The sequence below is a fragment of the Coloeus monedula genome, assembly GCF_965178545.1.
Source record: "Coloeus monedula genome assembly, chromosome: 19".
Lineage (NCBI taxonomy): Eukaryota > Metazoa > Chordata > Aves > Passeriformes > Corvidae > Coloeus > Coloeus monedula.
The window spans coordinates 9,308,446-9,327,754 of NC_138799.1; the positions used below are offsets into that span (position 1 = coordinate 9,308,446).

General features: G+C 37.9%; 1 protein-coding gene across 6 annotated transcripts in view; it reads right to left on the bottom strand.

Annotated features, from left to right (window-relative positions):
* PRKCA (protein kinase C alpha) overlaps positions 1-19,309 on the bottom strand; it is a 141,823-nt gene that overhangs the window by 69,361 nt on the left and 53,153 nt on the right. For all 6 annotated transcript variants that reach the window (XM_082293894.1, XM_082293893.1, XM_082293895.1 and 3 more), the window contains exon 3: positions 13,731-13,813. In XM_082293894.1, coding sequence (XP_082150020.1) covers positions 13,731-13,813 — 83 coding nt within the window. The remainder of the gene's footprint in view (positions 1-13,730; positions 13,814-19,309) is intronic.

The window sequence follows — 19,309 nt, forward strand, 5'->3', positions numbered from 1 at the left end:
CCGCACTTCACTGCTTTTATATTTTGCTGTTTATCAAGAGGACATGCCCAGAAATCGCTTAGGTAGGAATAAAACTTAGGACACCACCTAAAGCACAGATATACTGGAATAATTCAACACTATTGATTATCATTAGAAAAGTTACTGAGGAAATACTGAAATACTTCAGGATTTTTCACATCCCTCTACTTTAAGCATTAAGTAGGTCCTTTCACCCTCCCCTGCCCAAAGAGCTCTGAAAACAAGCAAATCAGGGAAACACCACAGCAAGACCTAAAAGAGAATAAAAGCTGAGGAGAAATGCCCATTAAAGAAGGGTGCCAGCCACTACCTGGAGCGCGGTTGTACTGCTCCTTTCCACCTGATGTACCTCTGCAGGAGTTTTACTCTTTCCTTTGGTTTTCAGTGCAAAGATGAACAATTTTTTTTTTTTTTAAATTTTCATGCAGACTGCCATTTTTTTCCCCAACTTTTTTCAAGCAGACAGCAAGTATTGTCTCAGGAGGTAACAAGTTATCTTGAAGGGACTCTGCAGACTAATAAAATGCTTTGATGAGTATTAAGGAGGTCAATCTGTCCAATTTGTTTTAATTGAACTAGACACAGATGGTATATGGTTTAGTTTAATTAGGCTGTAGATAAAGAACATTTCAACGTAAGGCTTGCCAGTAAAGGATAAATCACTAAATAGAAGCATCTACTTGAAAATATAGAAGGCCAAAACCTTTGCTCCATAACTGAGAAACTGGGGCAATTTCTATCAAAGGATCAAAAGATTGGTCTTATTAGAAAGAATAAGGAAAAACTTCACAAGGTCCTACACAAAGGATGAGTAAATTGAGAAAATTGAAAAATACATTCTGAGAAACATTTATTTACTACAAAAGTAATGCTGGTTCTTTCATTACAGGGACATAATACAATAAGGCACAATAATCTATCACAAACTATAGTTACAATTAAATAGATTATTCTACCCATCCATTAAGGAGATCTAATTATGGAATATCATTAGCAAGGACATAATTCTTTTTTTCCTTTGTTTTTTTTTTATTACTATCTATTTGTTTTCTCCCTTTATTGACAGACTTCACTTTTAAGTAATCATCTTTTAAGTCAGAATAACATCAACAGTCTTTTAAAAACTGGCTATACTCAGATGATTTTGCACAAGGCTGGGAAGACTGGAGAAATCCAGTTAAAGCTGTTTTTTTCTAGTCTGCTTTTTGAAATTATTACTCTAGGAAGCTTTTTGAACCAACAGTTTCCTGCCCCTGGCCTTATTTACAACTCCACCTCTTTTTATTCACAATGAATAAAACATATACAAAAGCTGCAAAGCTTATAAAAAAAAGATGGGGTGACTGTGTAACTCGGCATTTTAGGCAAAATATATGGCAATTATGGGCACATTTATTCAAATAAAAGGCAGCAAATGCCCAGCTCGTGGTGATGACTGCAGGTCCCCAGCAGAGATCCCAGTTCTTCACCTGCAGAAGAAATTTCTCCTTGCTGTGGTTATTTGAGTCTCCTAAATCCCAAGGACTGCAGGAAGACACCCTAAACCCATGGCAGCATCTCAAATTCCATTTCCTACTAAATGAACTATACATTTTTAATCTGGTTTTACAGGCAACATTCACTATCATTTCTACAGCAGTTCCTGCCATCACCACCAAAGCCAGAGGTGTTCCTGCCTGGGAGTTCACAGGAAATGCACTGAACACTTTCGTATAATCAACGTTTTCCTGAGGGCTCCGAGCAGAATAGACGCAGCACAGTTTATCTGGCATCTTTTTAGTTTTTACTGCAGTTGTAAATTGCACACGCTCTTTATTTTCGTGTTAAAGAAACAGTTTAAATACCAAGTTTGTAAATCAAGCACAGTTCATTAAGCATGAAAGACTCCCACTGACTCAGATGCAAATTTTGTACTAATGTTAGAAATGCTTGGAAACCCACTGTTTCCCAGACCTTCTCCTGAATTTCTCCCCACTCTCTAGATTTCCAAAGCAGTACCTTGCATTCAGCCCATTCTGCAAAACTCAGCTGCTGGCCCCTGCAATCCAGAGCAGTTAACATTTTTACTGAGCTTTCCCTTGATAAATAAGTGATTTCGCAAGACTGGAATGCCGAGCCACATAACTTTCAGTACTTCAGGTTTTTTCCACCCAGGTATTTGTGGAACTGCAAAGTTTTTAAAATAAATATACACCATAAATACTTTTAGCTGTATGGTGATGATTATGCACAAGTAGACACTCAACTGCATAACAAAAAGCCAGTGCAAACAGCAAATATCTTGTATTTTAAACAGCATAGAACACCCTAACCAACTCCCACATCAGGTGCTGATGATTTATTAACCTAATTTTCAGAAGCACCAAGTGCCTTCTTGCTGCTCCTGTTGGCTCTGCTGGGGAACATGAACACTAATGAGCATGGAAAATGAACAAATATCTGTGTGCACGTCTGTGTGTGCATGGATGAGGAATTCCATATACCCTTTAGAGTAAGGCACATTTTACCAAAAGGCCTTAATTAAAAAAAAAAAAATCTCATATTACAGATACCTTCGTGTGTGATGTTCTCAGGAGAAGACAAAAAAACCCTGCTACTTATGAAGGAGGAACTTGATTTTTAACGTGATCCTTTTGAACCCCAGCTTCAGGAAATCTTCAATTTTTGGAAGTCTGTATTGATTAAGATGCATCGATCTTTTATTGCAGTGAGTAATAGCCCAAATTCTTGGAGTGTATCCCGAGAGTATTGGCAAAACAAGCAGTGATGAACCTGAGGGAAGGGATGCTGTGACAGGAGCACAGCGACAAGAAAATGAAATGCAGTGCAAGGACAGCTGAAGTGAGAAAAAATAAAACGCCACTTTTTTCCTCATTTATTTTAGAACTACTTGAAAATAAACCTTTATTAGAGGAGCCATTTCTGGACTGTTATGTCACTGAAGTGACTTGATTTAGACACAGAACTCCTTGTGAGGAGCCTGGAGGAGTTGGGGTCTCTTCTGGTGCAGGAGCTGTCTCCTCACTTGACCCCAGGGCTTTGCTGCTGCCAAACACAAAGCACTGGGAACCACTTTGGTTTGATTTGAGCTTGTAAGATCAGTAAACAGCTGTACCTTCTCACAGAAGAGCAAAGGATTAGTCTGGAATGGGAGAATAGAACATTTTCTACCCCCTCTTCTATAATGTGCTTCCAGCAAATTAAAAAAAAAAAAAAGTTTTTATTTCTCTTAATTTTACCTCTGTGTGAGCAGGTTTCTAAATAAAACATGTTAAATATAAACCCATTTGTGTCTGACCAAAGTCTTTCATATTATTTATGGAGAGTCCCCTTTGTGCAGGAATATTGAACAAAGTCTGTTGATTGCAGAGTTCTTTTTATTTTCCTGAATGGTCCAATCATGCTCTTGGCACACAAAGAGACAAGTAGCAGATGTTAAACAAAACTCTGAGGGATTTTATACATTTCTCCTAAAAGTTACAGGACTGCTTTCATTTCTAGTGGCTTTGGGGGTTTTTTTACTATCCTTCTATCTTTTTTGGTTCTGCCTTTCTCAAAGTCAAAATACCAAAGTATTTTCACTCCTATTTGGTATTAAACCAGAGGATTGACTTCACTAAATCTCAAAATTGACAACTAAATTTTATTAGAACAAGATCAGCATGACAAAAAATACCTAAATATTTGAGAACAACTACAAAAATCAAAGTCTCTGACTATTAAAGTTCTTATTTTTCTTTCTTAAGGGAAGTAAAAAGCTTTTTAATGTAGTTTAAAAAAGGGGAATGCCATTAACATGCATTGAGGAATGGGACTTCAGGCTTCAGATTTCACAATACAACATCTCTACTCATAACTAGGTCAATCTGTAGGTACTAAAACAGACCTTGGGAATAAAAGTAAATTTTGACCAAGGAAAGATTTCACAAAGCTATTTATAAGTGATACCCAGGTCTTCTTCCTGTTGCCTGCTAGGATTGTAGGACTCAAATTATCCTTAATTAAATGCAAATTATTTTTGCAGGAAGGAAACAATAATTTGAGATAACCCCAGATTTCACATGATTCTAGGGGAAGAAAATTATTCTAGAAAAAAACCTGTGACAAAGAAACTAAGAACCTTCTCCATAGACATTCCACGTATTTGTGTATGGCCTACATAACATAGGTTTTCTATATATTCTTATGCCCATCTGTTCCCAACTCCCTCAAACCTCATCGCTGCAGTCAGGTTGCTTTTTATCCTATTTTTGACAGGGTATATCATCATTTTTATACATCTCTACTTGTACAAACCCACTAAAAGGAACCATCCTCTGGTGCTCACTGGAGTCTTGGTCCAATCAATCATAATTTGCTCTCCATTCCAGGAAATCAGACTCTGCAACTGCATCTGCCTGTGATTTTCCAGGCCACTTTTCCCTCTGTCATGACCATAGTCCATCTGGAAGATGGAGTAAAAAGCTTTTTATTCCTTTTCACTTATTTTTACCCAATTTCGGGCAACACAAACAAGAAGAATATTGACCCCATGGACAGCCAGTCTGTGATTTACAGGTCACATCATTGGAATTAGACACAATATGCAAAGTTTAATGATAATAAAGCAATTACGTGGATAGGAGAAAAGGCCATTTGCAGGCCAAAGATGGATCATTTCTCATCTTATTGTAACTTTTATAAAAAAGAACAAAGACCATCAGATTCAGAAAACACCTTTTTAAGAGGGGTTACACAGAAATCACTTTAACAAATTATACTGCTTCTATTAAGTTTAGATTTGAAACTTTTTTATAAACTCTTTTAGTTAATGTCCCTGAAGTTAATAATTTGCTACTATTCTACCAGTCCTTCAGTGCCAATAGGGTCTAACCTAAATAACTGTAATAACCAGCTTTCAAGAAACTCCAAGTTTTGGGTTTTTTCTCTTTTTTTCTTCCCTTTTATAAAAAAAGAATTTAAAGTAGCCAAAGCTATGCAGACACTCCTTACAACTATTTTTGTAGAGGCTTTTATCTCTTTTCTGGTCCGTTCTCTGCTGGTCTGATGCTCCTGTTGCCATAGAAACAGACCTGAAGGTGCTTTGTTACAGATTACAATGGTTTTCCCAACACTGAGACAATCCTTTCATGCCTCAGTTCAGCAGGTACCCTTCCCATGGGGACAGAAAGGAAAAGGAATAAATCAATCTCTGACTCTTCCGTCTATTAAGTTCTCATTACCAGAATTTATGATATGCTTCTGCCTTTAGTTTATGAGCTCAGCCAATGATCACTGGTACTTTAAGGACTGAGGTTCATTAATTACACAGGTCGTGCTACAGTTAATTTATTTGAAAGGGAACAGCAAAAATCAAATTATGAAGGGAATCATGACTGGCATCGTGTTAACTTCAACAGAAACATCAGGATTTGGTTTTTCAGCACAGGCAATACACCATTGCTTTAAAATCTGTTTGCATCCAGTTTCATTGGGCTGCTAGAAAAATCAGATCAATTGTAAAATGAGAGAATATTTCATGCCAAGGATAACACTTAAAACATGTTCCCTGAGATCACTGATTACTTCAAGACAAATCCTATCCTTTCCAAAGGCTGAAGAAAAATCTGTGAGCTATTTGGATCTCTTTGGAATATTACCCCAATAATGGACAGTGAAAATTAGAAAATACAAGAGCACACCCAAGAATGAAAGTAAATTGTTCTTGTCCATGCAGAGCTCCCCGGATGCTTTCCCAGCACCAGCTGGATAAATGGAGCTCCATGGAAGAGGATGGAGCTGCTCCCTTCCCAGCCAGGGTGTCCCCACCTCACTTCCCTGCTTTTCCTCTCTCTTTCATCACTCTGTTCCAGGGTCAGAGCACCTCGATAGAAGAGCCTTGCTGCCTCCTACAAGTACAGGCTGTTCTTTCATCCCCACCCTCAGAGGAGTTTCACAGAGCTATGATTTACACCAAGGACCTGAGGCCACACCACTTCAACTCAGCAGAGATCAGCAAACTTCTCCCAGCGCCCCAAGGACAGAGCCCCAGCAATTTCCAGAGATGGGGACACTCTCTGGTGACACATTAAAATCACTTGTAGCATATGGGATCTACAGTGCTTTTCAAAATTAGCCTACTTGTTTTATTCCAAATTAAGATCTAATCTAATTTTGGCACAAGAACTGCCACCTCAACAAACAGAAAGCGCTAAAAATTACCAGCATTCTGCAAGGCTCTCTCAGTGGTCTGTCTCTCTTCTAGCTACTGAGTTCAGTGTGCCATAATCACTATTTCTTATTTTAAAACCCACATAGTTGTGGGGGTGGAACCTGATAGAAATGTCTATGCTGCATTTTACGCATGATATCTCATGTAAAAAACCAGATTATTAGTAATTCTTAGGCATTCTTCCCCTCTAACCCCAAATATCAGCACATTTACACAGTTTAAAGATTGACACAACAGACTTTTGCCAAGAGGAAGCCACAAGCTGACTAGGAAATAATGAACCTCAACCCAAATTGCACAAAATTCAATATACTCTTAACAATTGGAAAGTAAGTGCTGCTGGAATTAGGCCGACTTAAATTTGGGGAGTTAGAAAGGGTTTTGATGGTGAAAATCAGCACCCAGGAGTTGCTGCAGCTCCTGTAGTCACTGCCACCAAAACTGCACCCTATCCACAAGATTTCTTTTTACTACTGGGAATAACTTAGCTGAGAGTTCTCCTTTTATAGTACCACAGCCTAATTGTTCTGCAGTGCTAACTTGTGAAAATCAGGGATATTTTTAGGTTCATCATTTATATACATTTCCTAAGTGTCTCAGCAGAACTCTGCTCAATGATTAACTCTTACCACCATCACCTGTAGTATGTAACATATTGCCCAGGAAATGGCTAGAAAGAAAAACACAAAGCCTAACTTTTATGTTACAGCTATTCAGCATTTGCACTGTCCTGGATTGGTAAAATAAAAAATACATTCTTTATAAATATAAAGCTATGAACTTTCAAATCTCAGAGGCTGTAACAAAAATCTAAACTGCACTCCCAGCGTCTCAAGCACAAACTCCATGAACTGAAAGCCTGAAGGACTGCAGTGAAAGATGTGAGCCAATGCTCCTTTGGAGTCACACACTGTGCAGGCAGCCACCCACCACGGATTTCCTACCCCTGGGGTGTTCGAAAAGAGGAGTCACACAGCTCCTTTCAACACTGCAGGGAAAATTTTTCCATGCAGATGGACACAGAGCCAGTTTGGAGACTGGGTTACAGGGAAAAGGTGGGAATTACCAGTAGTTATAAAAGTACATGAACCTGTTCCTTTGTAATTTAATCCTGGTTTTACTGAGGATCATTCACTGTAGCTAAAAGCCATTTTGGTTGCAATAAAAGGAGCTCGTGCTTTAATTTAGGAGTAGAAGGTACAAATGTTTTCTCGGGGGATGACTAATTCAAACACATTCCAGCACAAGAACTGCTTTCAAGTAACCTGGGAAGCTGCCTGCAGCTACCTAAAAGAAGGCATTCAGGAGAGCAGTGCCCAAACTTCTCTATACAGGCAGGGATGGGCAATTCCATGAACACTTGTGAGCATGAACCTCCTCCCAGTGCTGGAGGAAGATGAGCTCAATATACACTCGGTATGCACAGAGCCCTTTCAGGCAGGCTTCCTTCTGTAATTTCTCTAGCTTCCATTAAAAGGAACCTTGGCCCAGGACTGTTGTGTTCAAATTGGAATTTCATTGTCAATATAATCACCCTTTGTAATGAGCCACTGTCACACAGCACCATTGAAAACACAATTAAAACATTAGAAAAACAAGCAAGTTTTCCCTACAATTAAATGTTGGGGTCTTTGAGGTCAAAACCATAAGCATGGAACCTTTATTTCTCCACAAAATACTTTGGATACTCTGCAGAGGTTCAAAAGTCAGGGTAACAACAAGAAATAAAATGCTTGTTTTTGTAAGAAAAATTATCTTGCTGTCCTGTAAATTTTTTTAAGTACTTATGATAAATAACATGAATAATAAAAATGTTCAGCTCCTTCAGTATCACTTACTGCATTGACTGTAGTGTGTTGATTTTGTTATCTAGGACTTGCTTTTGGGGGAAAGGGAGCGATAATATAGCAAGGAATATCATATTTTGACAAAAGTATGTTTGTATTGTAATTGTTTTCTATTAAGAATATTACCTACTGCCTCCATCTAATAATGTGAATTGCAAACAAAGTCCATGTGATTAATAATTATCATAATTAAAAACCACAGACATACAAGCACATGAAGTTGTTTCCTCAATCTGTAAATAGAGGGGCTTTATAATTTTCTCTGCTTGGGGTATGCAATGAAAAATTGCATCAGAGCTGTTTAAGAATCACTCCCAAAAATTCCTACAGGCTTCTTTTTAAAGGAACATTTTTGCTAATCTGGCAAGCAGTGAACTGCTTCTTGCCAGCTCTCCCTGCATTTGTGTATCTTTTGTGATGAAGCAAGAAGGTTTTCATCTTCATTAAAAAGAAAATATTTCTGGGACAAGACTGCCTATTATTCAAAATTCAGATTAGCAATAAAAAAACCCCCCAAACCTTAGCAGCGTATGGCTGGGCTTGATGATCTTAAAGATCCTTTCCAATCTAACTGATTCTATGATTCTATACTATTTTATCAACAATATATTATCAATAATATTATAACATTATAATAATATTTTATCTACAATATTTTATCAAATTATGTTTGTTGTTGCTCCAGTCTCAAGATGTCCAACACTTGTAACAGTTGTTTTTCATTGTAAAAAAACCTAAAGAGTTAAAAGCAAATCAGACAAGCCCTGCTGCTGCATTTCATTATCCCTGCAAAGAAAAAGACTGCAAAGCTTTCTGATTAAAATCCCTTTTTAACTAGTTCTACAGTAAATCTTAATACTGTGCTTCCAGTTACTGCCTTTTCTTCTCATGAGCTTGGTTTGGTTTTTTTAATTCCCTAGGCCAGTCAAGCAACTCTCTTTATCCACTCTGAAACCAGCCTCCTACATGTAAATATGATCTAGAAACATGATTAAATGCCAGTGGGGGAAATAAAATGGAAAGAAAAAAAAAGAAAAAAAGAAAAAAAAATTCAGCATGTTCTGGAACTGAACAGCAAATAAATCTGGTCAAGACACCTAAATCCGCTGGGCCAGACAAATTATATTAATTTATTCTGTTTTAGTACAGAGGTGATTCTTCAAATCATTTCTCTCAGAGCCCCAGCCATCAAATGAGCAGTGTGATAGTGCAGTAAATGTGGACATCAGCACTGCCCTGAGCCTCAGGGCAAACCCAACCCACTGCTGCCACTCTGTACATCAGCATTTATGAATTAGAGTTTCCCTAGGTCCCCCAGCACATGAATTTTTAAGGGTCAATCTTTCTCCTCCCAGCTCTAGAATCTCAGAAACCATAAAACAAAAATCACAGTGGAGCTTCACAGGGCTCCTGTCCCATCTCCCCACAGAGGACTACAGCACTGTGGAGAGAAGGGAACTCCAATAAAAAAAATCTTAATTTCTTCTACTGGTAGCCCCTTGCAGCAGTTACCCCTCACACATCCAACAATCTGCACTGTTATGGAGTTATTTCTCCCTTGCTACAAGCTGCCCTTAAGAGACCTCGGCACAGCTTAAGAGACAAAAAAAAAGATTTTCAAAGATCTTGCTTTAAAGACCTTCAACACTTTAGTTCTTTTCCAAATTCCAAATGAAAAGCTGCAGAATTCAACACAAAACATCTCCCTGAAAAACAGAATAATAATTGCTAACATATCTCTGCCTTTGTATTGGAGTGCGTGGCTGGCCAGCAGTGAGTTTATGACCCACTTCAGTTTCTTCTGCACCAGCATCTTCATCATCCATTCACATAGATTTTTTATTTTTATATTTTTTATTATTTTTTTCTTCCCCTTGTGAGTGATTTTTTTAAAGAAATTGTATCTTAACACATAGAAAAAATCTGAAATGTACTCTAGAGTTGCATTATCCCAACATCCCACTGCTGAATGTACCCAACTCCTGCAGCATCCCACAGAACCTCACAGTTGTTCAAATGCACACTGAGCTTTCAAACGTGCTTAACATAATAAAGCTCCCAAATAATTTCAGTATCGAGAGGATAATTAACTTGGAAATTGAAATATGTCACCTTTGACATCCCCAGGTTCAGTTACTCTGCAATGATGCTTTGCTGTTCTGTTTTACGTAAGCTCACATCTGGATCTTCCAATCCATTCTTTCCTAGGTTCTTAAAGGCTAAAAACTCACCAAGTACAGTCAGATTTCACATCCTTTCATTTTTCAGTCACTTGTTCTCATTTAAATTATTTTCACTTTTTAACTTATATTTATTTTGCTCATAATTTGCTCACATTTTGGATTCTCTATTATCTGAAAGGGAAATAGTGCTGATCCTGAGACCACAATCTCTGAGTTGTTGTGCACTCAAAGTCTTATAAACTCATACTGAAAAAAATAATACCATCAAACACTATTTTAAATTAATGCTTGGGTTTTTTTAAATTATATCTTTCATGAAATTAGGAACATTTTAATATATAACAAAGACACCTTTTGGTCACTGAATTCCAATAACAAAGAAAACAAATATTTAACTCAATTTTCAAGAAACTTGACCCATTATCCCCTAATACTGAACACATCTTAACAAAGCTCATTACAGCAGCACTCAAAGTTTGAGGCTGCTCTTACATTTTTACACCAATTTACCCAAGTTTTAAGTATTTCACCAATGACTTAAAACAATTTTAAGAACACCAAGCATCTTCCAAAACCAAGCACCTGAAGTGGAGATGATGCTTCCTGTGACTCTGGAGGGCACCAGCAGCAGGAGCTGTTAATTTCTACTCAACAGCATCACCATAAAGAGCTGGCCATGAAGAGAAGATGAATAATTTCTGTTCAAACTCCAGAGAGCCATTAGACAGAGCAGGAAAACAACTTCCTGAACTGCTTTTTGCTAAGACACCAGAGCTCACACCCTGCCAAGTACTAAGGAAACGTAAAGTTTTTTGATTGTGTGACTTCTTGTTTCACCAAAACAGGATATTGCTCTCCAGACACCATCATTGCAATGCCACTCAAGGATGACCACTTTATTCCCAAGTATTATTTCCCTTTTGGCACAAGCTCAAACCTTTCAACCTCACATTTCAGCTACTCTGAGTAAACAAGAGGCTCATTTTAAGCTTTCCTCTTTTACACTCACCTTTATTAAGGCGTTATTTTGCAAGGACTGCCTCATTTATATTAAAAGTACAGGGCACCATAATTTAACATTATTCTGATGCACAATAATCATTATTATGTAATTATTATAATTATTGCTCTGAAAAATTAATTTTATTAATGACAGTATTACTCTTACAATTAATGGAAAGGTTACACTGGAGCATTTGAGTACACAAATTAATCGTGCACCTGCACAAAGTAATTTAGAAAAGGATGTTTAAATATTTAAAAATCTGCTAAATGTTATGATAAGCTTTGTAGCACACTACATTTCAGAACAAAGCTTGTAGCAATTGGGATAGGAATAAGTTGCTAAATTGTAAAAGGGTTGAAATTATAGTCCAACATTTCAGCAAATTAAAGTATAATATTCTACAATCCTCTCTGTGTAATAGTACCCACTAATGTAGCACGATTTTAATAAGACATATTTATTTCCTGATTGCTTTTAATCTTCAAAGTGTTTTTGAGCTATTGATGCTGTGTAAATATTGAAAATGATCATTTGGTAACCCAAATACAGAAATGAGGCATTAGGCTGATTTATTTAATCACCAAGGCCAAAAACCCAAATCATGAAATGCAGGCAGCAATATTAAAGACCATTAACAACCTGTCACAGATTATGTCACCATGAAAGATGCTCGATAAAATTAAATGGCCTCGCACAGAAATGTGTATTCTCATTTATGAACTTCAGGCGAGCAACCCCAAAGAATCATCTTATTAAAAAAAACTAATAATCAAAAACACCTTTAAGGCCAAACCATTCATTATAGACACGCAGAGCTGTTCATGAGTGCCACCACTAAAATCGTCAATCAAGAGTTATCTCCCGTGAATATCCCACATCACAACTGAGCCCTCAGCTAAAACTCGATTTGGGTTATTCTCCTTGTAGTTCTAGGACTGATCAAAACAAATCAGCAAGGTATTGCTGGTAGGTATGAACTATATTTAGAGAATGAGGAATTAAGCAAATAATTTTTAATTGTTCAGACTTTTGTTTAAATTGTGGCCCCTTTGGGCTCAATGGGGGTTTTGCCAACAACAACCTCCACACAGATCAGGGACGAGAACATCACTCAGACAGGGCTGACCTGGGTTTCAGCCTCTCTGTAGCTCAAGGCACTTCAACGACACAACTCCCAAATTCCAAAAGCCTGCTTTAACTGTTAAACTACATGTACAGAGCCAACTGCCCCATTGTAAAGCTTAAAGAAATCAGGAACTTTCAGAAAAGCAAAGGCATGAAGAATAATTTTGGTTTCTCGCTCTTGCCTAATGATTGTTTTAATAGTAAAGCCTGTATCAACTAAACAAGAGACACTGAACAGGGTAATTACACTCCTAACTTTAGCATTCTTCTTCTGTACCTAAATATAGATTTCCTGAAATGTTTAAAAATTAAAGTTTTAAAAATTCTTCTCAGTTCTTCAACATTTCCCCGTATTTAAATTTTAAAATGAGAGAACCTTCTAATATCTGAAATTTTCCAAGACCCCTTGTAGCTTCTGACCATGTATTGTTCACTGACCTCCTGGCTGGCATATTGAAACAATTCATGAGAAGCTCATTAAAACCTAGCAAGAAAATTCTTCTGGTGCATTTTATCAGAGGAGATAATAGCCTACAATCTAGAGCATGAATATGTTATAAGAAACAAAACAGAGCCATTCAGACAAAGAACACTTTGAATGTATTGTTCCCATAAGCAGATGTTAAATTACTTCACTGTAAAGTGGGATTTATAAAACCCAAAGCAATGTTATTTTTACGTGAACAAATGAGATCAGTTTATTATTTCAGCAGGGTGACACAAAGATCCTGCACATGTGTCTCACCACACAGGCAGATGTGCTGAGAGGAAAAACTGGTTGTTGACCAAAAATTCTACGTGTCTACAGAAGTACTGACAGAGCGGGATGGAATGGGAGTATCCAGACTGCTAGACTAGCTCAAACATGAAAATAAAATAAAAACCCAGTAAGCCAGCTGGCTCAAGATTAAACTGTCATTTAACTGGAGCTACAGATCCTTGTGTGCAGTGAGACAAGGACCAGAGACAGCTCAAAAGATACACTTTGAGATAAGATAGATACAAAGAAAGCTTAGAAAAAGCTTCAGCCTTTCTGGGAATTGTTAACATCAAATACATCCAACATAAAGCGAAGAAAATAAAATGCTGATTCATGGTTGGGTAAACGCCTCAGGGTTGTCCTGTTCCAAGGATATTGTTCTTGGTCACACACTCAATCTTACTTTTCTGACCAAAAATAGATCTCTCAGTCCATAAACATTTGCTTCACAACTGTTAAAACCCACTTGGACTCAATTATCTGTCATGAAGAATCTATTGATCCTGTTTGTAACCCATTCTCACGGTTGTAACAACATAAAACTGTGTAAAGCCATCTTAAATGTTGATGTACTCACATCAGTGTCGGGTCCCTTGTCAGCCCCAGGACAAGAGAAGGTAACGAACTCATGGCATCTCTTGTGAACCACAAAACAGCAAACTGGCAAAAAAAGGGGAAACAACAGTTAGAATGGTTGGTGGTGGTGTTTTGGTTTTGTTTGTTTGTTTTTCTGTTTTTTTTTTTCAAATTTTGTAACAAATATCAAATAAAACTTAAGTATTTCACCTGTAAGTCAATGAAAGAAAGCCGAGCCTCATGTTAAATAAAGACACAAGACATCAAGCAAACACTGTGATTCAAGAGGAGATAAGCATTCACATTTAAAAACCAAGAGACTCTACACAATGATAAACCTTTAATGCTGAAGACATCCCACAGTGTTCAAATATAGTGTGGGATGAGCAGTTCTATGAAGCCACATTTCCTGAATCTAAATCCTCTGTCACAGGAACTGTCAATGTGCATCCAGCAAGAGCAGGAGGGAGGAGTGAGGAATGTTAAGCTGGAATGAAAGCCATCCTTGGGTGTGGGATTTGCTCCCCTGCATGCCTTGGGGAAGGCCTCTATGAAGATCCAAAGTCTTTCTCAGTTAATCACTTCTGTGAGGGACCAGAGTTCTCTCTGAGTGAAGCCTGTTGTAGAGAACAAAGTGTTCTCATAGCACAGAATGGCAGGAGATAATGGGAAAAGAAAATTAGCTCCTGATTGCAATATGAATCCCATTTAAAATTTATGAATGATCTGAAAGAACTTTTTCTTTCTGAGATAAAAAAGCTTCTGCAATGGGATCGAGGCCATAGGTTGTCACACAGCATAGGACACACAGGTCCCTCCAAACCACACAAAAAGAACAATTTGCTTGAGGGTGCTTGTTTTAGGAGTTAGTATTTCAGCTTTTCACCCTCACTACAGGTTCTTTCATAATATCAAACTTAGTTCTGATGTTTTGAAATTGGTCCACATTTCAATGAAACAGACAATCAAGATTTGAGATTGAAAAAATCTTATAATAAACACCATGCCATCAAGTAGTGAGTCAGGAGACTATAATGAAATAATTTAAAGGTAATTCACAGTTTGTTTATAGGTCATGCATTCTCTGTATACTTGAAATTTTGCATTTCCAACACATAAAAATGCACTGTTTCCCAAATCTAAAGAATAAAATAGATTTGAATTGCTTAACAACTGTGAACATTCAATTTCCTTAACTTCAGGGGAAACCGTATTAAATTATCTAAATTGTTCTCGAGAGCTCAATGCATGAGGCAACTTTAACACTTCTTTCCCATTTAAAACACATATTAATTTATTTAATAAATAAATAGTGAAGAAAGCTGTGACCAGGTGCACCTGCAGGTCACTCCAGACACAACCATGATCCCTTTAATGCCAGGCTGGCCTCATTCCCATCCCTAAATCTGCCTTTAAAGAAGTCTAATCACCCTTCTCTCTCTCCCCAGCTAATTTTTATTAGTGTCCCATGCAGAAATTGTTCTGTTTCCAACGTGGCATATGTTTATTCTTTGGGCAAATGGAATAAAGTGGGTTTTACTCCACTGAGTCCAGATTAGCTCTGCCAACTCCACTTGAGCAAGAGCTGTGGCTCAGTGTCTGCTGCCCACTTGGTTGTCTAGTTTGCTAATCAACCTAAATCCCAGTGAGTCCTGCAATTATCATTTTGATGGCTTGTTTTCTACCAACTGAAAGATCAGTAAGTGGCAATTACCATTAATATTACTTGCAGCTGAGTCATATTTTACTTTCAGATTATATTTTTGGTTCCAAATCTTCCAGTCTCGAGGACAATAGACTGATTTGTGTTTTCAGGAATAAATCACATGCAAAAAAAAAAAAAATAAAACATCTTAGTATATCCTTCAGAAAATAAAGACGTTACCTAATTACTTTTGTAAAACTTGCAAAATATAATGTGATAATCTATGCAAAAGATCTGAGAAATATTATGGGAGTATCTGGAAAATTTGTAGAATGGAGCTGCTTCACCAATGCCTGCCATTCCAATGAGGACCTTGGAGTGGCTGCTCTGACTCTGCCTTTATTCAGCAATATGTGTAAGGCAAACGGCATATTTGGGCATCTGTTTTGGGCAGGATTTATGATACACCACAGTCACGTCCTATCTCTGAGCTGACAGCCTCTCATAGTGTGTGAAGGAACTCAACCAGAGACAATGTCGACCTTGTTTTTAATATGATTTAAGCATCGAGATAAAGACGTGGGAAGAGGAGTGCCACTGTTTGCTCCAGTCTGTGAACTTTAGCTGTGAACTTGCCTGGAAACTATGCTCATCACACTGCAATGGAAACCACAATTCAGCTGCCAGAGTAAGCAAACCAGAGAGGATCTGTCCCTTTGGACTGGGGCTACACCTCAAAACTACGTGCTAAGGCTTCGATTATCAGTGTTGATAACTGAACTCTTAAAACTTGAACTTGTGTCCAGCCTAACAATAGACTGACTGATGTGGGCAACTCAGCATGGGCAGCCTTGATTCTTTTTCCTTTATTTCCCATTTGTAATGGGTGACTTAATCTCCAAAGACCTGGCTCCTTAAGAGGTGCTCCAAAAGCACCAGACCTGTCTCTTCTTTTGAGAATACTCAAATGAGAACCAAACGTTTCAACACAGAAATAAGCAACACAACCAGCAACTCACACGGAATCATAAATCCAAAGGGAAAAGAACAAGTGTGAACTGAAATCCATCTGGCAGCCATCATTTCCATACATATAATTTAACATCCAAATTTTCATGCTGAAGTCCAGACGTTAGAGTGCATTTTAGCATTCAGTTTTAGTGTTTTCTTTATTTCCCAAAGCAACACAGATCTGGAGAACTCATGTAAAAAATTACTTAGTTCAGCTAAGTGCAAACAAAGTGTCACCTGCTTAAAATAACGTCTTTTTTTTTTTTTTTTTGGGAATAGAGATGAAAAATAACCTCTCACTTGTTACTTGTTTTGAAGAGATGTTAAGGGCTGCACATCACTTATTGCAGCTGTTAAGAAGTCACATTATGTTCATCACCTTCATGTAATGAAAGTTGTATTACACTATGCAGAGGCTGCCAGGAAATTTGTTCCTTTACATTTTACTATGAGCTGAAGTGAGCTGGCACACATTATGCAGAGTAGCTCGAGAGCAAAGTGGCATCTTGAGGCTGACAGCTAAAATTAAAAAGAAAATTATTGAGGTATTTTCATGTTTTGACAGCGTGATTTTCATCTGTGGTGTATATATAGAATATGGCTGTGAGCTTCCATCCTCTCCAGCTCTGGACTTGCTGGAGCCAAAGGCTCTCTGCAGCCCAGGGAGGGGAACAGGGAGGGATGGAGAGAACAAAACAGGCCTTGTGTTGCAAAACCAGACTAACCGCTCCCTCTCTGCTGGCATGTGGCATCTCCCAGGCTGTTCCCTGCCCTCTGCCCTCCCAGAGAGCAGAAAATGCCAATTGGGCAGCACAAAAACAAGGAAGAACCTGGTAAGGAGCACTCAGTGCGTTCTCAGAGCAAACAAGCTGAAGATGCTCGACACAGCTTGTCGGATTTATGGTACATAATGGAGGGCAATTCATTCCACCCAACACTGTTCTGTCCAGGCACAGCACTGAGAAAAATATGTTGCTATTAATAATACCTACATATATATATATATATATATATATATATATATATAGGTGTCACTTAGAGTTACAAGGCTCCACTGTAAATTTCCAGCTTTATTCCAAATTATGTGGAGTGAGAAGATTGTTGTGCTATATGGTCGGGTGAGAGTTATCTGCTAAAAAACACTGCTACTAATGGCTTTCATATATGACACAGATGGATGAGACCAAAGTGAAGTACTGCAATAATAAATAACAGAAATAGAAGCAGTCTTCTCTATTAGATGATCTATGAAGAAGAAAAGCCATTGCTGAGCCCACACATCACTCAGCCGTATGTCTGAAGAGCTCCACAACCACAAGCATTCCAAAGAACAAGGGGTAAAAAATATCAAGACAAAAGTCACATGCTTTCCAATTGAGAATTATTCAAAAAGGTCAACAGATTTTTTTTTTTTTTAAATCACTTGTAAACTCCCACTTTTGGAAGAAAAAGAGCAGAGTAGATGAGCCTTTCCATTAAATATAAATAGCTCTACTACACCACAGTATTTATTTATTCAGTAAAACAAATTAAGCTGCAAACTTAAGGGTGGAGAGAATATATTAGCCAGAAAGTGCAACTGAACTGCCAGTTGTCATCTACAGAGAAATCAGGGAGGCTTTGTCATCTTTGACTTGTTTTTGTAATCATAGAATCATACAATTATAAAGGTTGGAAGAGAGCACCAAGACCATCAAGTCCAACCTTGGAACAAATACCGCCACACCCACTGAACCATGTTGCAAAATGCCCACGGTCATTCCCCCAACACAAATGATGAATTTATAACATTTTACCCAGTGTAAAAATCACACATCTTCCCATCTAAACCAACCCCAAGGCTGTGGCTCCACTGACATGGCATTACTGGATGCCCCACAACAACAGGCACATAATTTCCAGGTTTCAAGCATTGATTCTTCCAAAGGAAGCAGCATTGGAGGTCTCGTGGGCAGCAACAGGGAAATAACTGTGTGCACACTCAGTATTTGTTGCTGGGTTCCTGCTTCGGCGTTTTTAAATAAGAATTGATTCTGAACCAGACTAAGGAGTTACCACAGAAGTACAATAAGCACAAAATCCTCTCCAGCTAACTCTCAGAGGGCTCTGAAGGACTTTAGGGTCTCTGCAGGAGTTTGGAGCTGGGAGTCATTGTTATGTTGCTGTTTCAAACACTTTGCATTCTCACTGAGGCCACAGGATTTCCCCCAGGGGCCCATATCAGTGGCTGGCATGTGTTTTCTGCACAACACCAAGCAATGAATGAATGAATGTGGCACGTGTTAGATCATCCTTGGATTAAATACAGCAATTACAATAAACAGAAATAGAGTAGTACTTCAAAACAGACAAATCAATTAATTCCCAGCTACATTTGTTGTTTAAATAAGTACTGTTTAAATAAGTTTAAGTAAGAAATAGATAAACAAGAGGAGTAGCAATTAAGATACAGGATGTAGCAATATTTGTCTTTCTCCTCTTCTGAACATATTATAACTTGTGAAAATATAATGAAAATCCCTTTTACATTAAATATAAACAAGGCTATAGATTATAAAGCTAACAAAAGTCACAAGCAGCCCTACCTTTGACTGCTACCAACATACTGAATCCACTGAGAATTTTTCAAAATTAAATTACCCTAACTTTTCCAACACACATAATTTATAACACACCAGCTTGCTTTTGTGCCAGCGTTTCACCCCATCTAGAAGGAAGTGCTGTCTCAGGAGAGTAGCCAGGCTAACACTTAAAACTGCTACATGCAATCTTTCCACTTGGCATTTCCCACTCCTTTCTGACTAAACCAGCCTGGAGCCCAGCGAGACAGAGTCTGTTCCAGGCTAAGAGAGTTAACAAGAAAAACAACTGTCTCTGCCCATCACCTTCACCTGTTCCTAAGCTTCTTAGAGCTCTTTTGTAAG